This window comes from Quercus lobata, chromosome 5, assembly GCF_001633185.2.
Source record: "Quercus lobata isolate SW786 chromosome 5, ValleyOak3.0 Primary Assembly, whole genome shotgun sequence".
NCBI lineage: Eukaryota > Viridiplantae > Streptophyta > Magnoliopsida > Fagales > Fagaceae > Quercus > Quercus lobata.
The window spans coordinates 55,851,727-55,868,503 of NC_044908.1; the positions used below are offsets into that span (position 1 = coordinate 55,851,727).

Sequence of the window (16,777 nt, forward strand, 5' to 3'; positions counted from 1 at the left end):
ATTTTTGGTTTTGTTTACATTTTATATAGCTCCCTCTAATATGAGTGATACAAGAAAGATTGTCTTTGTATACTATTGTTGGGCTATCTTTGATTAAGGATAATCCACAATTTTATCAAACATGTATAATTACCAATCTAAACCAAACGCACTTACGACTTGCTTCATGAATTGCCATAATTTTTGAGTGATTGAGGAAGTAGCTGATATTAATTTGTTTGCTTGACATCTATATGAAATAGCAATGTTGTCACAAGTGAAAAATTATCATGCTTGTGATTGACCATTGTGTGAATTAGAAAGATAACTTGCGTCAACACATTCAACTATGGATTTGGTTCATGTGGATAAAATAATTTCATCCCAATCATAATACATGCTTGACCCTATTCCAACATCTTCGAGTTGATACAAAACTATATGTTGCTAGCAGGTTGAATTAAAAAACTGTCAAATTTTGTGTCATTTTCAAGATACATTAGAGCACCAATTGCATTGAGGTATGATACTTCAAGACCAAGAGTTCCTTAAGTATTGTATCTTATATTCTCTTTTAAAATTTGTACAAAACTTATATAGACTCCTTAGATATTGTATCTAAATTCTCTAATTACATTCTACCATATGACTAAGGTCATATAATTGAACTTAATTGTCATTGGGAAAATAACACCTTTTTTACTACAACTACATATGATTGAATCTAACTAACAACCAGAGGTACATTATGACACAACAAACAACTCACCATAAGTAAAAATAAACTTAAAATTGTAATCAAACATACAACACATTGAAATAAGATTTTAAAAATTGCAACTGTTTTAAGAACCAATTTTTTTTTTGTCACAACTTTTGATATATCTAATTGTGAATGACTACTTATTAATTTCACATATAACCGCCATTTTTTTTTTCTCCACCATCTCCCAATATGATACATGGAATTGTGGTATTAAGATTTCTTTTTTAAAAAATGTTATGAGATTTTAATTTTTCTGTTTCTAATTTTTTTTTTTTACTTTAAAAATAAAAAGAGTGGGAACTTAGAGCATTAGTAATAATGGTGCTAAATAACTATACTTAAAATTAGAGCTACAGCAGTAGAGCTATAGCTAAAAAATTTGGCTTCTCAACTACGGTGCACAACTATCTTTTGTGCACTGTAGCTCAAAGGTAAAAAAAAAAAAAAAAATAAAAAATTAGGTCCACTGATGGTTAGAATATTTTATTTTTATATGACTTACTTTAAGATTTGGCTTATTTAGCTGTCAATTACAACCACTCTGGTTCCATAGACAAGCTATTACCACAATTCTTTTGGCGGTTACCAATCTTCCGTGTAATATTTAGGCTTTTATATTCTTATACTCATTTTATTATATTTGCTTTTTTATTCACTTTTGTGTTAAAATGTAAATATTTATGTATTAATTGTAAATTATTGATATGATATAATAGATATAAACAAGTGTAAAAAAATATTTTTCTCTAATATAATTAGATTTGATATAATTTTAAAAATATAATGCTGGTTATGTGATAATTGATTTTACTATCAAATTAGGACATTAATTGATTTCTTTTTAATGTAGATGTACATAAGATTTGAATTTAATCAAATTCTTTTATTCAACCAGAAATTTTTTTACCAATTTAATTAATTGATCAAATCCACTTGAAAATTACAATATTTTTGTTGAGAAGCTACTGAAATAGCCAAAATTTTTCTGCGAATAGCCATTATCAAAACCAAAACATAAACTAAGTTGGTGAGGACATGGTAGTAAATTCGGAGTTTAGAAGAGGGGATATTTGTAATTGAAGTGATTCAATTATTAGGCACCCTAGTCACCCCTATATATTTCTTCTTCGTACTTCCTCCAACTTTAAATTTATATACCAAAAAATTCCCTTAGCAAGAGAGCTCTAACTTTTAAGCCCCACTTACCCCACAAACCCTCTAGTCTTAACCTCTTCCTTTTCTTCTAAACATGGCCAAAACACCACCAAATCTAGTGGAAGATTCAATCAAACCGTACAAATCTTCCAAAGATTATCCTCAAAATGCCCAGGGTTTGTCTATCTATGCCTCTATTTTCTCCATTTTTATTTACATTTCCGTCTTATATATCTTCAACTTGTCTCCTTCCACTCTCTTTTACAACACCAAGTTTTGGTTTTTCCTTTCCAACACTTTCATACTCATCATTGCCGTTGACTATGGAGCCTATTCCTCATCCAAAGGGAAACAAGACCTATACCAAGAGTACGTGATGCGTACCCAAGTGAAAAATGTTCCATCCTTCGTTCCACAATACCAAAAAATTGTTAAGCAAAGCACTCCTAAGCAAAAGGTCGACAGTTTTCAAGAAATGAGAGAAGTAATAGTTCAAGAAGTACAAGTTTTCCCTGAAAGAAACTTGCAAGTTGTTATCAAAAGTGATTCCAAAAAGCCTAGTGAAGATTTACGAGAAAAGATTAAAGCAAAAACTTATTGTGGAAGTAAGTCGGAGCAAGCCAAAAGGGTGGTGATAGACGAGAGCAAGAACATTATTATAAGGAGTTCAGAGACTGAAAAGAATGAAGAAAATGAGTTTTCAACTATGTCGGATGAGGAACTGAACAGAAGAGTAGATGAGTTTATTCAGAGGTTTAACAGAGAAATTCGACTTCAATCCACTAGCTAGAAACTTCAGCCAAAGTTTCAAAAAAATAAAACTTTCAAATATGAATGTAGATATTAATTATGGTAGGAGAACACAGCTTGCTGCGTTTTTGTAATGTTGTTGTTTGTGTCTTTTTCCTTTCTCTTTACTTGTCTTTCACTTTTTTTTTCCTTTTTTTTTTTTTTGAATGGTTAGCGTAAACATCGATTCGGACTTTTGCATGTAGAAATATCTCGCTCTATATAAAAATTTTCTGCCTTTTGTTGTTGTTGTACATGTCCTAACTTTACTGAATTTTAAAATATTTTTTGCTTATGCTAAGAGACTTGTAGATTTAACCAACACATGCTAGAAATATACTTGAACACCAATAAGCCATAAATATGGGTATTTATTCTTACATATTCTCTATTCTACATCATCCATCATCCATTTTCATTTTAAAATAAAGATAAATAGAAATTGTGTACATAGCATGTGAAATAATGAACGTTGTGTGATCATAATGTACATTAATGAGTGTATGAGAATAATTTTCCTAAAACTATTTAAGGTTTAAGGGCAAATTTTTAGATGCCATGAAAAAATTTAAAGAAATTAATAGCACAAGCAACACTGTTAGGTTTTTTTTTTTTTTTTTCCTCTCTCATGCTCTTACTTTCTTCTATGGGACAAACCACTCTAATCTCTAAATGATAGTATGGAATATAGGCTTATTTAAGTGTGAAAATGAGTTTGTCAAGAGTCTTATAGCTTAATTGATGTCTTCTAGTATTTCCAATAGAAAAGGCCAACATCAAATTCCACTCTCCCATTATAAATATCGAATTATTAAAGGGGGAAAAAAGAGGGTGGCACTACAAAAATACAGGCTATTCCAGTGCTTCAAAAACGCCATTATAGCTCCTAAAAGCACTAGCAATAGATACATGATTTAAAGTGCCACTATAGACCATATATGTTGCAGCGCTTTCAAAAGCGCCAGTACAAGTGACCTAGAGCGGGGTTTTTTAGTATAGACTGGCTTTTTATAGTGTGGAAATGAGTATTAAACTTGACACTACATTTGAGGGTTTATAAAAGAATTATATGGAATGAAATGCGTAAATTGTAAAAGAAAGACATGGAACTTAATGATAAATTTTATATTTTTCCAATAATTCCTTGGAGTTTATAAAAATAAAATAGAAAGAAAAAATATTTGATTTTACTATCACTTGCTTTAGGTTTTTTTCCCCTCAAAATAAAGACAAAATCAATATTTTACCTTAATTTCATATAGAAATGGATATTTCTTTTTACTTTTGAGAAGAATTATTAAGGGTGAGTAGAATGGAATGACAATTCATTTCTAACTATTTCATTCCTTTCCTTCTACTAAACTCTCAAACATGAAATTGTATGGAATGTTCAATAAAAATCTCTTTCAATATGTTCTATTATTTTCTCGTCTCCAATACAATATAGGAAAACATTTATTTATTATGGATCATAGACAAAAAAAATTGGGTAATAATTAGTTTGCACATACTTAAAATGCAATACTAAGAGAAGAAATAAACTCCAAGATAGTAGAATAATCCAAGAAAACCCAACACCTAGACCAATCAAATAAAGTCTTTCTTTGATTGGAAAGTTGTGCTAATGAAGTTCCTTATTAGTTTCTATTGTATTTGGTCTATGTTTGTTTTTTAATATATTTTGCTAATAAAGTTTTAAATTTTTTTTCACATCGTTTGTAGTCATATTTGATTTTCTTTAGTTGTGAACAGTTTTTGAATTAAAAGTTTCTAGCATGTGTTGGATAGAATTTATGATAGATGTAATGTTTAATGAAAGTCACAAATAGGTTCTTGCATTGATGTTCAATATTTTCAAAACATATTGGATCATCATCCCTAAGCCATCCATTTTGCTTGCTTTTTGATTCATTATGATTATTCTTCTTCTTCTACTTCTTCCTTTTTGTTGTTGTTGTTGTTGTTGTTGTTGTTGTTGAAATAAATGATATCTTTTATAATTGCTTTATCTCCTGAGTATAAGTAGTTCATGGATTTATGTAAAGTATTCTTCCCATTATTTCAGATGAGTGGAAAAGGGAGGAAAGTGCATACTAATTGCAAGCCTCCATTAACCATAGAAAATTTATATTGATTCTTTTTATTTCCTTCTAAATGAATTATTTTTTAGGTATGAATTCTCTTATTTTGCAGATAATATTTTCAAGTGGAGATTAGGAGTTGTACACTAGATATTTGTTTTGTCCTTGTGTATAGAGACCTTGGGAATTTCAAAATATTTATGTGAAAGCTATTTTGGTAGTTATATCTTTATTTACTTATGCTTGAATAGTAGTTTTTAAAGTTTTCGAGAGAGGGAGTGTTTATAACTTATTTGTATGAATTTAGTTATAAAATTATCTCTAAAAATAGTTAAATCATTAAATTATTATCCCTTAAGTTCGTTATAAGTTTCTTCCTTTATATTGTGCTCATGTAGAATAAGTGTCATCTACTATTCTAGATTACAAAGTATAAGGAATATATTTTTTAAATAAGTCAAAAGATGAATAAACAAAAAATATTAAATGGAATATTTGCCTAAGCATTCATTTATTATATATTTTTTGTTCATCTAGATATTTTGCAATAATTGATATACAATTGTTTAGTTTCCTTTAATGTTTGATTACATTTCAAATAAAATTATACTTTATGTTTTGAGCATAGTAAGTAGAGGTGAATTCTTATTTGTTTCAAGTGATTATTTCTCTAAGCAAAGTAAATATATATGCTTTTAAAAAACTATCCTATGCATCGTATAGATTAACTACTAGTGTTAATAAATGACAAACTTATCAAGTTTATCATTTTAGTGATTAGTCCACACATTTCCTTCATTTAAAATAAAAATAAAAATAAAGGCCCACACGTTTAGTCTACATTCTACATCACCTCGATATCACTTTCTCCATGAACTATTAAGCGCCAACTGAAATTTTTTTAAGCCCACACTTTTAACATTTAGGCCCACACTTTTTTTTTTTTTTTAAGTACCCAAATTTTTTTTTAATTTAATTTATTTAATTTTATTATTATTAAATGTAAAAAGGACCAGTTTTTTGGGAACCCGTAAACAAACCCAAATACCCAGTTTTTTTTTTTTCACGTTCTTTCTCTCCTCTCCTCACGCCCTCAACCTCCACAAATCGGTAAGCTCTCTCTCTCATTGTCATTTTTTGTTTCTTCTCCATTCCCTAATTCTATTGTCTCTCATTCTTGTGTAGTTCTAGGGTTCCTAATTTCATAATGAAAATTGTGATTGATTTTTTTTTTTTCCAAGTCTGAATGTTCGTCTATAACAAAAGCTTTTCTTTTCAGTTCTGAAAGTTTGATTGGATCAATACTTTCGTTGTTCCCTCTTTGCTGTTCTCTCTCAAAGGTAATTTTAGAGATTTTGATTTTTTTTTTTTTTTTTTTAATTTTTAATTTTGAATGATCTATACTTTCATGTTAAGAAAGCATGAACTAGCCCTGTGATTAAAAGCTTTTTCTTTTCTTTTCTTTTCTTTTTTTGCTTTTTTTGTTCCTAGTTTTAACTTTGATATTGTGAGTTTTTGGGTTTGAAGCCATGGGCACAGTAAGCTATTCGTTCACTCTGCTAGCTAGGTTCCCAGAATCCAGATTGGTTGTAATGAGTGAGTTCTGATACATACCCTAAATGGTACACCTGTAGATTTGGGCTGGGCCTGGGGTATGTCAATGATACACCATATTCATAATGAGGAAAATTGAATGTGTGCATTGTGTTTTACATGATATTATGTTCAAGATAAAACTTAAATAAAATGAGTTCTGCTCGTTCTTTTGTTGCTATCATGAGTTGGTAATCGTTTGAATATTGTAAAGAGTCCATATAATGTTATAGATGGTCAGACCAAGACAGTTGCTGCCTTTTCCAATAATTCTGTGGCATTGCCTTCACAGGCACAAAAAGAACTGAAAGATTTTTGCTTTTCATACCCTTTTAATCTTCATCTTCATCTTCATATGAGTTGCTTTGATTCCAACTCCGAGTACAAATCAAAGCTCCCATAATATCATGCCCTGAGGACATAAGAGTCCAATCAATCTGCCTTGCTGTTGTATGATATGCGTCATACGAAGTGACAATTGAAATGGGGATTGCCAATAGGTCACCAGCCACCTTAGAGAGGATTGGATATTTTGAGCTCAAGGCTCTCCACCAACTAATAATGTCAAAATCCTCAATCCATGGTAAAATGCAGAGGAAACAATGAAAATTGTTGTGAAAGTTTAACGAAATGAAATAATGCTGACGTAGGGTTGCAAATATAAATCTTTTAAACCTTGGTAAGAGGTTATTTAAGGGTCTCTTGACCCTCAAAATAAGATAGAGCACTTGTTTTGAGGGCCACGAAGGCCTTCAAAATTTCATTTTCGACGGTATAAGTTTCGAAGGATATCAAGAGTCAATTGCACTCCTAAAAAATTTTTTCTCAAGGTTTCTTAATACCTTTTTCCAGGGTTTTGACCCTTGAAAAAAGTCAGATTTGTTGTAGTGCACATAGATTGTATTGGTTTGGTTTATAATTTATAACTTGATATTGATTTTACTCATATATATATATATATATATATATTGTTTTGCCATTTTTTTTCACTTTTTCCTCTATGGTTGCACGGTTTCAAATTTATCAATGGAAGATATCTCAGTTCAACAGGTATGTTTCATCTCCTCTTTTCCTCTTTCATTGTGATTTTACTCTTATATTTGTTTTTGTTTTGCCATTTCTTTTCACTTTTTTCCCTAACTTACATAGCGTAATTTGTAGGCAGCAGCTCCCCCACCAGGTAGCACAGTTCCAGATTTACCAATGGAAGATATCTCAGTTCAACAAGTATATTTCAATTCCTCTTGTCCTCTCATTTCCTCTTTTATTGGGATTTTACTCTTATATTTGTTTTTGTTTTGCCATTTCTTTTCACTTTTTTTTCCCATGTAATTTATAGGCAGCTGCTCCCCTACCAAGTAGCACAGTTCCAGATTTACCAATAGAAGAAATCTCAGTTCAACAGGTATATTTCATATTCTCTTTTGCTAAATTTAGCACATGTTTTTGTTAAGTGTATGAAAGTGTGAGGACTTGCTTTGAGCATATGATTTCATTGAGTTTTTGGGGTCTAATGGAAAGAAAAGAAAATAGAAAAATATATATATATATATATATATATATTAGAGCCTTGCTTTGCTTGGCGTTGAGCTCTTTGGTAATAACACTGGTCGTTAATATATATCTGCTCAACTTTTAAGAACAAACTGTAAAGAGAAATCAAAATCATATTATATTCTCACAATTTAGTAAATCTTCAAGGCATATTTTTTTTTCATGAATAACCATGTACACAAAAGTCAAACCACACAACCAAGAACAAAATTTGGCACATCAACTTACAGATATATGGATCACAAAGATTTGAAATTATTCTAAAAGCAAACCGAAGAAAGAAAAGCTTTACATTAGCGTACATAACTGCAACATATTTTGAAGGCTAAATCTTGTGATAGTTTACTATTATTATTATTATTATTATTATTATTATTATTATTATTATTATTATTATGATTTTGTTGTAATTTACAACCCTTTATTCTTACTTAAATAAATTGTTTTGTGTAGGGTGAATCCGAAATTAATCCGGTCCCTCATGATGGTGATAGCACCCAATCACAGGTATCATAACCTCTAAACTTGATAATTATCTTATGTAATTGGCTTTTTCACTTTTTCATGTGTGTGTCGTATAAATTCACTCTTAAATATATAATAATCAAGTTATTTTTATATAATTCTTTTTTTCCAACTTCATTGTTATTTGTAGGATAGTGCCCCACCAGCTACATCCAGGCCATTATTGTTTGGCAATGATAGGTATTCTCACGAAATCATTTTGTTCTTCTTTTTTCTTTAATACCTATTTTCCATTCAAGTGCAATTAGTAATATCATAGAGAAACCATGTAATCATATGAATGATATATATATTTTTTTTTAAATCTCATTTATGTTATTATGAATAGGTCGCAATTCTTGATCAAGGTCCAACTGTTTGCAATTTCATTTATTGGAGGGATGGTAGCTGGATATTGTCTACAAATTGGAGGTATGTTTTAAAAATATATATATATATATATATATAGACACACATATAAGCTAGTGCCATATCATCAATATTCTAAAAAATCAATATTTTATATTGAATTTGCTAGCTATCAGCCTCAATAAATATATACGTAAACGTTGAGTCATTGACGAGCTCAATTAAAAATACGTAGCCTTCCAAGGATTTTCACATGTGGACTTGGGACTTTAGGCCAAACCATGTTAAAATTATTGTCATGCTTTTCTTCATCACTCAATTACTCAACAACTTTAACAATATATAACCCCAGAAAACTCAATCTTGTGGTTGTTTGCTTTAATACTAAACTTTTTGGCTTGCATTTCCTATTTCACCAATAGAAATGAAGTGTGTGTGTGTGTATATATTAGGAATATGGGTTTAATATTTGCCATTTTTATTCTAGGAGGTGTTCTTGGCATGAAGGAATCACTCAAACTTTTTGGTGTCTACCGAAAAATGGAATTTACAAAAACCACGAACTATTGTTCGTTTTATGACAATAAACTCAATAGTTTCGTTGCATGCCTCTACTTGGCTACTACTGTATCAATACTGCCTTCATTTGTATGTTCGAAGTTATTTGGTAGAAGGGTAGTAGTCTGGATTGGCTTTGGACTCGTGTTGCTGGGATCCATTCTCTTGACAATAAAGAACCTTCCTACACTATTCATTGGCCGGATCATCTGTGGTTTTGGAGTAGGATGCATTCTACAGGTATTAATTCTTACTTCAGAAGTAAATAATGTTTCTGTAGGATTATAAGAAAATGATATTTTCATGAAGGTTGACAATGTGATGCATTGTGATTTATAACTAGAATAGAAATATCAAGCACATGAATGTTTTGTTAATCTACATTAATGTTTATAATCATTATGTTTCGTGCTAGTACATCATGTTTTAGAAAAGCTATATGAGTTTCTAATACTAGCATCTATATTTTTTTTTTTTGAATGTAAATAGTTCTCTAGCATCTTTAAATACTCTTCATCTATATATAAGCACCCTAGAAAATACTATTTTCCTTACTGAAAATTTTTGCTTCTTTTTCTCATGTTTGATGTATGTAAACTATTACATTCTATTGTAGGTTCTTCCCATCTATATTTCAGAATCTACTCCAGCTGAGTATGCAGACTTCTTAGGTTCTAAATTTGACCATGGTTTTAATTTTGGGGGATTTGTGGTGGCATCAACCGTAAGTTTTTTAGTGGCTATGAACAAGTCGGGGTGGAGGTGGTCTTTTGGACTTTCAGGAGTCTTAGCTCTTGCATCCTTGATGCTATCTGCTACTACTCCTGAAAGCCCACATTATTTTTTGGAGATGAAAGACATTGAAAGAGCTAAAAATGCTTTTAAAAAGACTAGAGGTAGACTAATAGTTGCTGAGTTTGACAATTTGGTAGCAAAGAGTGAGAAAGTTTATAGTTCTTTGTTTCATCCCTTTAGACTCCAATATATGCCATATCTATTCATTGCATGTGTACGAGAGGTGTTCATGCAAATGACGGGAATGTTTGCCATAAACTTCGTCACTCCTATATTTTTAACTTCTATCGGTGTGTCTGCCTCTACTTCTTTTATTTCATCAATGGGAGTTGGGTGCACGTACTTCATTATGGCAATTTTGGGTGGTATGCTAGTAGATCGATACAAACGACGGGTAATGCTGCGTTCTTCTTCATTAGTGATGATCTTCACATTGTTTATAATATTTGGTCTACTTCGACTGAGTAATTATGATGTGATGTACTTTGGGGTGGATGTTGCTGTTGCTATTTCTATGGCCATGTTTTTCTATGTGTGTGGATACGCAGTGATCAGTGGAACACGAGGATGGTTTAGCGTTCCTTTACCCCAGAGAGCTAAAGGGATGGGATCCGCTTTGACAATGACAGTTTCCATGTCGTTCGTGAGCTTAATGGCCTACATATCAACGCCTGTTGTATGCGTCTGCAAGGAATACATTGTTCTCATTTTCGGCTTGTATGCTGTAGTGATGGAAACATTCATTTCTCTTTTAGTTCCAGAAACGAGAGACATAAGTGAAGAAGAAATGAATGTGAAAGCATGGGGACAACACCGAATTTGGAAGAAGTGCATCCGATGAAGCCTTGCTATGTATGTATTTCTGTCTCTTCTGTGTAAATAGTTTGGTTCTAATATTATAAGACTCTCTTTTATGATTATCAAAAAGACTCTTTTATAGAAACAGTATTGCTATTTTTTTTTTTTTTGAGAGTATAACTATGTTCTTAATTCACAACTTTGGTAATTTGGATGAGCATATGTATTAATATTATAGTCAATTTATTTCTTCATGCAAGTCCGATGAGGTCTCAAATTTGTACAGTAAGTATTTTCCATAAACGTTTGGTAAATTAGTGAGAGTCCCTTTGAATTCGGTCAAATGTGTAAGGAAATTAAATTAACGTGGATTAATTGCATGTTTCCTAATTCAATGCATGGAATCTGAGAAGTCCACTTTGGTGGGGTTTGGTTTCTTGATACATAACAATAAAATTTAAGTTCTAGCTGCATTTTGTGTCCAGGTGGAGAAGCATTTAGTCCCCTCTGTACAGCTGCAAATGTGATGAGAATAGCTCCTCAATTCTGCCAAAATATGAGTTTTCTGAAAGTGACAATGGAATGTAATTTTGTTGATCTTGTAGGCCTACTGAATTTGGACAGAATTTGTGCCCTTGAGGTTGGTTTCAGTTTTATTTCTTTTGTTAGCATACCTTACAATGTAATCCTACAACACTAGCCTTAGTAGTGTTGCAAAAGAGATAAGAGGCCATTGTCTGGTTAGACAATGCTGCAATTTAGTGAATTTTGATAATTTGATAACTGAATTTTTTGGAAAATGCTGCAATTTAGTGAATTTTATTTTTAATTGAAAGGGAGATTGAATTTCATGAGTTGCACTGCATGTTTTTAGATATCAATTTATGTTGTTTGAAGACGATCCACTACAAGAAGAACAAAATGATGTCAGCTTACCGAGTAAAAATTTAGTTTTAGTTTCAGAAAACTTTGATGATTTCAAGGCTGATAAAGAAGCCAAACTGGAGGAATGGTTGGGGGGGACCGACAACCCGCATAATCATAGAGACACAAGTGATGCCAAAGGGGCTTTTACATGACAATACTCAGCTTCTGAAAAAGCTTTACCTGTAAATATTGTTGTTTATTATATAATTCTCTGGATAATGATTATATACAAGATATTTGTGGTGCTGTGAGATTCATTTTTGGGGTAAGAATAAAAATTTGTTCTCATATATTTTGTACTGGTTCTATTACACCTCACCATGGAATGGTGATCTCCACTAGTGTACCATTGAAAGACAATGTGTATTGTCAATACCAGGAATCTGCAATCACCGCTTGGAAAATAGAATCAGGAATCTTCTTGTCATTAACACAAAATTGTGCATTTTAACATGTATTTGTTGCTTCTGCCCCTACCAACTAGTTTCCAGTACTTTTGTTGCTTTACCCAAAAAAAAAGTTTCCAGCACTGTATTTGTTATGTGAAGTAATGCTGAATGATGAGATAATAGCTAGTGCATGCATTCGGAACTATCAATTGTTTGGAGATGTTGAGTTTGGACAATCTGCTTGGCAGACTATATGACATTTTGGCCATGGCTTTTTTCTTTTAAGTAAATAGATGTTTGGTTGGCTTCACCACCCCAAAGAAGAAAAAGAAAAGAAGCAGATAGATGTTTGGCTTAGGCGTCCGTTTGATTCCTAGTGTCCAAAATTTTGAAACTTCTTAGTAGTCAGTCAATAAGATTTTGCAACCTTCTAACTTATTATTCCATCTACTCCCTAAATACTTCCTATCACACCAGAAATGTTCATCTTTTAATATTCCTAAAAGATAATCTGCATCAACCCACGTTTCCGGTGCCCACTCATTCCAATATTGAGCTCTTTTTATAACATTCGGCTTATAGATATCCTGTGGATCTTAGATTGATGAGAGACACGGCCAAAATTGAAAGCAAGTGAAGCATTAAAAGCATCAGTGGTGCACAATAATTCGCTTAATTAGACCTCAAATCAAGCAAATCAGGATATTGCAAAAGACAAATCCATCCAAAATATGCCAAGAATTGTAGATGGCAGGAGCAGTTGAATTGGAGACCCACACCTTTACCCTGACTCTCAATTGACAAAGCTAACCAAATTTAGTCAAATGACTTGAATCATTATTCACCGTGAAAAAGAGATTGGAAAAAAACTAAATTATATATTCAAATGCGATCTTGAAATTATATAGATTTTTTTTTCTTTTTTTGTTAATTGTAAGGTAAGAATATTGACAATATTTTGAAGATTTAATTTGCTATTCACAAAACATTGAATCTCATAGTAGAGGCTCAGTGATCGGCAGGACTCTTCTATCCACCCCACAAATCAGTTTGGCAGCAAACAAGCTTAACCAGTTGAGAGTTCTGGGGCAGCCTCGTTCTCACGAGTTCACCAGTGGCCTAGCCAAACGGTGGTGTTGATCAACAAGCACTCCATCAATTCAGGCACCTTGATAATGTGCAGACTCTGGGCAAATCCAAGCTCCAGCTCAATGTTCACTTTGAAATTGCATTTGTCACCTACCAGCAGAGAAGCCAACCAACAGCAGAGTTGTCCTTCTGCAAGTAGCATGGACATCTTCAAACAGCTGACAATAGCACTCATAGTGATCCAGCCAAAGATCATAAGTAAATACAGCTATTACAAGACTGGGAACAGAAACTTGGTCATTGCTGATAGCTTGCAAAGCGGCCCTTTTGATAGATTCAGAGGTGAAGAGTAGCAAATCCTTCCATCAATGACAAAACATTCACAAGAAAGAAGGTTAGTTCTCAATCATACAAGCACAGATAGCTCAAACCTACATATAACCAAGTACATAATGCTCTTCCATGCTAAGGTGATGTATTGGCATGTCGTAAGCAAAAGAAAAAAAAATGACATGGAACACCCAACCACACAGCCCACACCATTAAATTCATCTTGAGAAGATTAATTTCACATAATGCACATGTCCCTTGCTTGATTTTCAACCACAGAAAAACCTGCTAAAATAACTGCCATAGCCACCATTCAGATCCTGGTCCCTAGCATTTGATAATGCAACTTCTTTACTAATAAAATATCTTCAACTGAAATAAGAGACATATTACACGATTACATTGACCCTCATAAAAACAGTATGGAATGGCATACTTTGGTCAGATCCTCAAACAGAAGACAATGCTGCATCAGGTTAGACTAAAATGGATGCAAATTTGACTACCTAGGCACACCAAAGATAACATCTAGAAAAGAAAAGCAGGTTAGGGATGCAACAAATAATTTTCCACCAATACAAAGGTCAAACTCTGGGCTTTGTTTAGCACAAAGACAAAGACAAAAACAAAAAACTCAAAATGCAACTAACAAATAGAAAAAAAAAATCATAAAACAATTGATATAAATCTGTATGTATGTTTTTAGTTGCATACATTGTTCATTAGTCATTACTTATTTAACTTCTATCCTTCACTTATTAAAAAAATGCAGATGCAAAGAGAGGGGCAGAAGCTAATATGATTAGATCTTAGAAACAAGAAAAGATAATTCTTTTTTCCAATTGATTCTACATTTAACCAACTATGATCTTTACCTGGCAATGTTGACTAAAGCCGTTCTAACCACTTTGAGAGGATCTATGATTCTCTCCTCCACCATGTCAACATATACACCTGTTTTGCACAAAAACTATTATTAAATAAATGTCCAGGAAAGTATTAAATAAACAGCTTTAAACAATCATCACTTGATATTAGTCCAGGTGTTGAGACAAATATAGAAAAACTAGAAAAGAAAAGAAAGAGAAACAAGATCCACGTGCAATAAATTGGATAATTCAACTTTCATAAGAATTCTCAATATAAACATGTTGGAAAGTTTTCCATTCTCAATAATTCAACTTTCATACAATGCACAAGGCTTTGTGGACACTCCCCATTCCTACAGGGTCTGGACACAGACATTTCCATGTTCTTTTTATTGGACAGAAAAGGCCCCAACTCAGACAACATGAAATTTCCTACAATATTTTGCTTTACTATAGACCAAAAATCCCCGAGATAGGAGCCCGAGCGCCAATAAGAGAAGAATTGAATCCCAGAAATAAGAAAAGGGATGCGAAATTGTAAAGTTGGCTACGATGGTAATTCTTGTAGCAAATAAAAGAACTAACCTTTAGCAGCATCAAAACCCAAATTATGATTATCTTGTTCCAACAATTTGCCAATAACCAGTGCACCATCAAAACCAGCATTGGAGGCTATTGTGAATGCAGGTGCCTAAAGCAAATCAAAATGCTCACTGTCAGTATTTAACTACAAATAAACACCAAGGTAGATGCTGGCTGAGGAAATTCAATAAATAAAACCTTTGAAAATGAAGTTTTGTGAGTAAAGTTGAGTTGAATTTGAGTATTAAAAATAAAAACTAAAAAGTCAATGGGACAACCAAAAAAAATAAAGGTAAGAGCTTTATACCACTATAGGGAGGTCATCAGAATTGTGATTTCACCCATGCATGTAGCACTAAGTGCATTTCTAATGTGTCAAAATTATTGATCAAAAAATTGGCAAACAATTCATCCAAATGAATAGCACACTGAATAAAAATTTTGAAAATAAATAAGGAATTAAAGAGAAAAGCCAAACGCATACCTCTGCACATCTTTCTTCAATCAGCTTCTTATCCCCACCCCCATGTAGAATTATTGTGTCATTAAGAAGGACAGACACCTGTTATTTTATTTTACTTTTTTGAAGTTAGTTGTGTCCCAAAGAAATTCAAATATAGCACCATAGCACACTCTGCACAAAAACATAAACCTTTTTTGCAGTCCCAAGCATTTCAAATTGAACTTTGTCAAGGGTTAAACCATGGTCTTCAGTGATAACCTGTACAATAAAGGTCTTAGCATAAAAAGAAAAATATAAAAGAGAAAAGAAAAGAAAAAAAAACTCTGCATATTATAAGTGTGTGTGTGTGTGTGTATATATATATATATATAAATATAAATTAAGATGGCAAGATCATCTAAGTTTGCTCTTCTATTTTCCCCAAAACTAGGAGCTTTGATTGCACAAACCTAAACACATGAAATTGCACTTTTAAATTATGAAAGTTGACACTACAACAAGCAGAATTAATGTCAAAACATCTTGATAATGAAGAAATTAAATTACAATTGAAGTAATACCAGACCTTAAATATGTATAGGCGCTCATCAAACTGAGTTACAAGTTAATACCTGTTCATAAAATATTTAAAAAGGTATCATTTGATAGAAGTCTGGCATTGCTTTTAAGATCAAAGCCAGCAGCAGCGTCACGGCGAGATGGGTGTCGCGTGGTGGGTGTGGGTGTCGCGTGGGTTTGCGAGATGGGTCTCGCCGCCCTCGCGTGGTGGCGGCGTCGTGGGCAGTAGCATTTTTTCTTAGGTTTTCTTTTCTTTTTTTCTTTTGTTTTTCCGTTTGGACTTTGGAGAGGAGACTGGAGTCTACGGTCGGATTGCTGGGTTTACATTTTTGGACTAAACTCCTTTTTTTTTTTTTTTTTTTTTTTTTTAACATGTGGGCTGGCCGGGTGGGTTAATGGTTTCCAATTTCAAAGGGGGCCCAAGTTTTTTGTAAGGTGGCCCAAGTCCTTTTTTATTGAAAATTAACCTACTTAAAAAAAAAATTGGGCCCAAGGGGCTGGGCCCCTACTTGTGTCTGTCCCTGACCCTACGAAACCAATAGGAAAACAAAAACAAAACAAGATTAATAACAATTCAACGATACAAAAGCCAAACGGCAAAAAACCTAAATGGAAAACTAAAGAATAAG

At 32.5% G+C, this 16,777-nt stretch overlaps 3 protein-coding genes across 8 annotated transcripts; 2 read left to right on the plus strand and 1 right to left on the minus strand.

The window, feature by feature from the left end:
- Positions 1 to 1,994: 1,994 nt before the first annotated feature.
- LOC115990724 lies at positions 1,995 to 2,690 on the plus strand. The gene has a single exon (XM_031114521.1). It carries the CDS (start codon positions 1,995 to 1,997, stop codon positions 2,688 to 2,690), a length of 696 nt encoding a protein of 231 aa, XP_030970381.1.
- Positions 2,691 to 5,788: 3,098 nt separating this feature from the next.
- On the plus strand, positions 5,789 to 12,160 carry LOC115991929 (sugar transport protein 4-like). 6 transcript variants are annotated; one of them, XR_004092379.1, is made up of 12 exons: positions 5,789 to 5,880; positions 6,050 to 6,110; positions 7,376 to 7,413; positions 7,525 to 7,590; positions 7,703 to 7,768; positions 8,371 to 8,424; positions 8,573 to 8,622; positions 8,771 to 8,853; positions 9,278 to 9,588; positions 9,965 to 10,995; positions 11,427 to 11,581; positions 11,816 to 12,160. XR_004092379.1 is itself a non-coding variant. In XM_031115918.1 (11 exons), the coding sequence occupies exons 3-10, from the start codon at positions 7,390 to 7,392 to the stop codon at positions 10,982 to 10,984; spliced, it is 1,674 nt and encodes a 557-aa protein (XP_030971778.1). In that variant the 5' UTR covers positions 5,789 to 5,880; positions 6,050 to 6,110; positions 7,376 to 7,389; the 3' UTR covers positions 10,985 to 10,995; positions 11,410 to 11,776. The 6 variants fall into 6 exon arrangements, 3 of the variants coding, with proteins under 3 accessions (XP_030971778.1, XP_030971777.1, XP_030971779.1); XR_004092380.1 differs by having other exon boundaries at positions 11,893 to 12,160; XR_004092381.1 differs by having other exon boundaries at positions 11,899 to 12,160.
- Positions 12,161 to 13,006: 846 nt separating this feature from the next.
- LOC115988570 (chaperonin CPN60-like 2, mitochondrial) lies at positions 13,007 to 16,460 on the minus strand. Its single transcript, XM_031112139.1, has 7 exons — positions 16,202 to 16,460; positions 15,780 to 15,848; positions 15,612 to 15,689; positions 15,131 to 15,236; positions 14,552 to 14,630; positions 13,622 to 13,705; positions 13,007 to 13,535 (listed from the first exon to the last, which is right to left on the minus strand). The coding sequence occupies exons 2-7, from the start codon at positions 15,798 to 15,800 to the stop codon at positions 13,493 to 13,495; spliced, it is 411 nt and encodes a 136-aa protein (XP_030967999.1). The 5' UTR covers positions 15,801 to 15,848; positions 16,202 to 16,460; the 3' UTR covers positions 13,007 to 13,492.
- Positions 16,461 to 16,777: the final 317 nt, after the last annotated feature.